The 6,031-nt window shown below is 48.9% G+C and overlaps 1 protein-coding gene across 1 annotated transcript in view; it reads left to right on the top strand.

The window, feature by feature from the left end:
• The first annotated feature begins 1,865 nt into the window (after positions 1–1,865).
• Positions 1,866–6,031, top strand: part of TAF4 (TATA-box binding protein associated factor 4) — a 54,502-nt gene continuing 50,336 nt past the window's right edge. Inside the window, exons 1-2 of the mRNA XM_025206840.1 lie at positions 1,866–1,880; positions 2,804–2,933. Of these exons, the coding sequence (XP_025062625.1) occupies positions 2,915–2,933 (19 nt within the window). The 5' untranslated portion in view covers positions 1,866–1,880; positions 2,804–2,914. The remainder of the gene's footprint in view (positions 1,881–2,803; positions 2,934–6,031) is intronic.

Below are 6,031 nucleotides of genomic sequence, written 5' to 3'. Positions count from 1 at the left end.
TGAGCTATGGATGATTTTGGGTTTGATCCATCTCGAGACATTCCGTCCTAGTCCCAAGAAACCTCTTCAACAAAATATGGATCAAAATGTATCAAATTGGTGCTTTTTTAAAGGAAACTTTTTGCAGATAGATTCCTGGCCAGCTGTCATTGGCACCCAGCCCTTTAGCTATAATACAGCTGGTGAAAAGTTCCAGAAACCAACGCCAGTCCATCAGTGCAACATAAGACACTTGGAAAGAGGCTGTGTAGTCTAGTGGATATAACACAGGCTGAGGCAGGAGACCCTGCTTTTCAATTTAAATATTTTTCTGTTCTGCTATTGGCAACCCTGAGGCACAAAATCACTTAAGAGTGTTTCATGATGAAGTACTCTCTGCGGACACCTAAGATCATCTGCTGGAAACTGCTATGTGAGTGCAAAGTCTGAATGACATGAAATCATTAATGTCAGTATTATTAGTCTTTGATTATATCACAATACAGAACAAGGTTTTAAGTAGAAAATCATTTATTAGAATAATAAACCCCTCTCCAAATTGCATAATCTGCATTGGAACGGGTTTGATCTTTATGGGTAGGTGACTAATTACTTATTAAAGCCAACTGTCATCAGAACCAAAGGAGGTTTGCACATATTTAGCTGTAGTGTCCAGGGTGTCTGATATAGCAAGTTCTCATTTGCTATGTTGATATCTAGTACTGTTTTCAGTTCACCTACTTAGGGTGAAGTTCTGCCAACTTTTTTGACCGTATGCATGCATTGAAGGTGTCACCAGCTAAAACCAACTTTTTAACTTGGCAGAGGTAATGGCTGGGAAGGGGTGGCTGGGGGAAGAGGAGAAACTTCTAAATGAAACCTGCATGCTGTGCAGCCAACCTGTGGAGAAGAAAATTGTTCTAGTTGTTTAAAATATTAAAAAATAATGGGACCAGGCTGGAGGAACTGGCTGATTAATAAGGGGTCTGTTCTTATGAATACTAGACTTGCCTTTTTCTTAGGCCTGGATTCCCTTGCATCACATCTCCATGGTTCAGTAGTAGCATTCTTCAAAAATGGCCTTTGTACCATGGCCAAGAGTCAGTTATCCCAACTGATTGGGGACCAAAACCTATTAATAAAATCAAACCATGTGATTGATGGAACATGCATTAAACAAACATAGAATAATAGAAAATTAGGGCTGGAGGGGACCTCAGGAGGCCATCTAGTTCAACCACGTGTTCAAAGCAAGACTGTCCCCAACTAGATCATCTTGGCCAAGACCTTGTCTAGCCGGATCTTAAAAACCTCCAAGGATGGAGATTGAACAACCTCTTTGGGTAACCTATTCCCATGCTTTACTACCCTGCTCATGAGAGTTTTTCCTAATAGCCAACTGTAATGGGGCCCCTACCCCATTACTAGAATGGGTAGAGTATCTGGGGGTACCTCGCTTTTTCCTCTCTTGTTGTTTATGTGTTGGCCAGTACATCCTTTCCCCAGTAGAGGTCCCTTTCCCCTGGTTTTCTGGTTGCATGGATGCGATTTCTTGCTTCGTTTCACTTCACCTTGTTGTCTCTTCTGCCTGTGCCCCAGTGGTGCCCCGGAGGCAAACTCGCAGGCAGTGGAACCCTGATGACCAGTGGCAGTGGAAGCCTGATGATCTGGGTTTGCTGTTCACCATGGAAAAATGTGGTAAAACCCAGATTTTCTTATCTTAAGGAGGAAAAACCTGGATTTTATCCTTTAAAAGAAGAAAAATGCAGAAAATGGTGGGTTTCCTCTTGCAGGCTAGCAGGGTTCCAGCCTGCAAGCGGCTGGGGGGAGCAGGAGGAGGGTGGTCGAGCAGCAGGCCCCATGTGCATGTACACATGTAGCCTGGAGAGCAGCTCCTGCAGGTAAGTCTGGCAGAGAGTGGAATTGAGGGTGCCATAGAGAGGGGGTGAGTTGAAAAGGGCTGGGGCTGCTGCCCAGTGGAGGTGGTATGTGGGGCTCAGGGCCTGGGGCTGGAGCGGGTGGCTGCAGGGCCCTGGTGGGGAGTGGGATGGAGCCGCAGGTAGCTTGTCTAGGGGGCAGCAGGTGTGGGGAAGGCACTCCTAAGGAGGCATGGGGGGGCACAAGCCCCCTAGACTTGTGTGCAGGACCTGGCACGGTGGGGAATCTTGATGCCACTGCCACGAGCCCCACACTGCCATGGCGATGTGTCCCCTGTCTGCCTGGCGGTAGCAGGGGTGGTGGTGTGGAGTTGTGCCCCTTGCTGCTGCTGAGTGGGCAGAGGACACTGCTGGGGGGTAGGTAGTTGCAGACCTGGGTCCATGGCCCTGTAGCTCTGGCAGTTGGGTCCCCCTCCAACAGGGCCAGGGGGCTGTGGGTGGGGAGGGAGGGTGATCAGCAGGGCCAGGGGGCTGTGGGTGGGAAGTGAGGAGCACCAAGAGGGCTAGGGGGTTGGGCATGAGGGGCAATGGCATGGGCAAATCACCAGCATATCAGGCCTGTTTTAGCACCACAAAGCAGTGGGTGGAGGAGAGGGACGGTCACTGCTGGACCCATGTCCTGGTGAGCAAAAGAGGTAGGGGGAGCTCTGATTTTTCACAGTTAAAAAACCTAAAATCAAATGCCAAACTTTATAGGCATTTACAATTTATTTTATTGTAGTGACTGAGGTACTGGAAGGCTTTGAAATTGCTTAAAAGCTGTAAATATATCAATACCTATATATAGCGGCATTTCCTATTAATCATGGGAAAACATGGATTTTAGGGTTTTTAATCAGAGAATTTGCAAGTGCATTTTAATCGGAGAATTTGCCATTTTTAAACAGGGAGAACCAGGATCCCTGCCAGTGATCCCAGGAGGGGAAGTAGAGGGGCCATGTGACCCAGGGAGCCCTATATAAGCCCAAGCCTCAGGCCGGCTGTGGAAGCCATCCGGGATGGAGCCTTCTCTGGGAGGTGTGAAGACTGGAGCCCAGACTCTGGAGAGAGGACTTGGGGGGGGGGGCAGCCCTGAGTGAAGAGAAGCTGGGAGCCTGCATAGAAAGCAAGCTAAGTACCCCTGGGACTTCCTGTTTCGCTTTCTTTTCTACTTGGAGCCTGCCACCAAGAGGCGGGGCGATTCCGTGTGGGGCATTCTTTTGAACTGGGACTGGTGCTTGCATTTTGTGGTTTTCATTCCTCTCCCCCCTTCCCTGCCCTGTCCCCGAGGACGGGGTTGTGGGGTGCCGTTGCCCGGGGGGGGGGGTGGGGGGGGGGGGGGGGAGAGACTGGGGGACCCTGAACTTGCACCGAGTTGACAGAGGACAAGGACTAGAGTGTGTTCTGTGGCTGAATGAGGCCAAGCTTGCCTGGACTGTAAAGATGGATGTTTAAAGTATGTTTGGTGGCCATAGGAGGCCAAGCTTGTCTGGACTATAAGGCAGGAGGTGGCAGGGGAAGAATGGGACACCAGGCCCCTAGTGCCTACATAGTGGATTGCAGAGGCTGGAACCTGAGGTTGTTGGTTGTGACCAGAGCTGACCCAGGAACTTGCAGCCCTGAATGGTGGGCCCCAAGCTAGAGGGCTGAGGGAGAGTAAAATCGGGACAAGGCCGTCAGGGAGCCTTGGACTAGACGGGGCCCACCTCTACAAAAGCATGTTTCACCCTCTGTGCAGCCTCCCCCCACTAATGTTAACATCAAAGGCATGGCAGGTGAGACTACTGACTAGGGGAGAGATGGGAGGGTGTTTATATGTATGACTCTTTTTATTAATGTACACGTTAGACAGAGTTTCATTAGTTTTTGTTGAAATGTTGTATGGCAGCTAGCTAGTATAGTAGATGTTCCATATGATACAGTAAGAAGTATCAATACTACAAACGTTAAGATTGCTATGATTCATTTCCAAATTATTGTATGGTCTGGCTCACAATGAAAGTTCTCTCTGTCCAAGAGTTCTGCTAGTTCTCCCCCAACATGACCATCTCCTACCTTTTGAACTTCTTAATCTCTTCTGCTCTTTTTTTTTCCCAGCTGTGACCCTCTTGTCCTTTAGTCATTCCCTCTGTCCCTATTGCTGTGTTTAGTTCTTCCTTCACACGAGCTCTTCTCTCTTGCTGTGCCCCTCCGTCATTCTAATCCATGGTGCATATGTAACCAAATGGAGCCCAAGAGGCTAAAGGAGCAGAAAAAGTGACTTTTGGTCATCTTTGTCATCCTAGGGCTAATCAGGACTGTTCTGGCTTTCATCTGGAAGAATTTGTCCTTGAGGAGTCACTTTGGCAGTTGGTGCAGCCTGTGAATTGCTATCCTGTTGTTCAGTTATGCATGGACAGATAGCCTTCTCTTGGAGTCACTAAAGTTGACAGAACTTAACTGAGGATAAAGGCAGCAGCATGGGAGAGAGGTGACATGAGCTGTAGCAGTGGTGGTCCTGCATTTCAGGAGCTGGGCAACAAGGCTTCATGGTGTGTGTGTGTGTGTGTGATACAGCAGCTGCACTAGTGTAGTTCAACCAGTATTGACAAAAAGTGCAAGTTGAGAACCCTGTAATTAGAAACAGGTCCTTTTCCTTGCTGCTTTCTACCAGGTGCTGAGCAGGATAACTGAGGAAAGCTTGTAACAGTAATGAATGAAAACAAGGATAAAGGATAGTTATAATGGCTGAACATGTTGGTTACACAAGGGGAATTTAGACACGGGGATTTAATAAGGTTTTAAATGTTGGGAGGAGGGAGGCACCTGCTTCAAGTTTTAATGACTTGTTTTGAGGCGATAAGAATTTCAAGAAGGACCTATTGCTGCGATTCTCATTCATAGTGCAAAACTCTTCATGGGAGAAAAGAATAAACTGTCTCCAGCTTTATTAACAGGGGAAAAGAGAGTTTGGAACTAGACGAGCAGCAATATTAGGATGCATATTAAAATATTAAGAATACATGGGTTATATTTTGCATGAATGCTGTGTCCCCCTGGAGGCTCAGGGGCAGGGGGGCACAGAGACCACCTGCAGGTGGCCCCTTCTGGGGTGGGTGGGGGTGGCGAGCACCAACCGGTGGTTGGCGACCACCTGCAGATGCCGCTGGCAGCATTGGCAGTAACCAGTGCGTTTCGGGGACTGCCCATAGATGCTGCTAGCAGTGTCAGTGATGAATGATGATTAGAGTCCTAAGACCAGTATTGGTGGTAATGTATTGACCTGAGAGACATTTCCCTAAAGCTGTTGACTCCCACCTCCTTCCCCTCTTTTCCACCGGTTTCAATAGGTGGCTTGACTCTTTGGTAGACTGTCCAGTAGATGTTTAAGGGAAGACTTTTTCTTTTTCCTGTCTCTCATCTCTTCTCCCACCAACTCCTAAACACCGAGTGCTGAACTTCAGCAAACCAGAGTCCAAGCTAAGCAATGTTGCAGAGGCCAACACAAGACTTGTCCATACCACCTTTGGGCAACGACCAGCAGGCCAGGCTTGGTCTGGCTGCTTTAAATAAGCTAAAAGGTATTATCAGGGAGGGGGAAAACTGTTGCAACACATCCCTTTGCCACTGCAGCCTAGAAGCATCCATTCGGACAAGGTGCCAGCAGAGTTTGCTCCTCCCAAAAGGCTGATGCTTTCTTTAACTGTTCCTCTGTGGGCCATTTCTTTTTTCAGGGGTTTCAATCCAGCCTTACAAGCAAAAAAAAAAGCAGCGGTTCTCGACTTGCGGTGCCAGGGGTAGCTAGAAGGAGACTGGAGGCATCCAGCCTGGAAGTATCCATTCCCTCCTCCCAAAAGACGGCATCAGCCTGTGGGCCACTTCACAACACCCCCCCCAAAAAAAAAATGCGCGCATGGAAAGGCTGGATTGAGCTCCCGATTTAACTAGAGGGAGAGTGGAGGCAACCCCAGCATCCCTCCCTCCCGTGCCCTATTGTCAGTCTGCAGAGGCGGCCTTGTAGCGGATCCAGAGTCACTCCGGAGCTGCCCTCCTCAGCGCGGGGCTTCCCTTCATCCCTCCTTCCCTCCCTTCCCCTCAGGTGCGGCGCCCTTCAGCCTCGCAGCCATTTTGGGCTCGGCCAGACAAAGAGCACCCCC

Source organism: Alligator sinensis, unplaced genomic scaffold, assembly GCF_000455745.1.
Source record: "Alligator sinensis unplaced genomic scaffold, ASM45574v1 scaffold1046_1, whole genome shotgun sequence".
Taxonomy (NCBI): Eukaryota; Metazoa; Chordata; order Crocodylia; family Alligatoridae; genus Alligator; species Alligator sinensis.
This window is presented reverse-complemented; position numbering and strand designations above follow the sequence as displayed.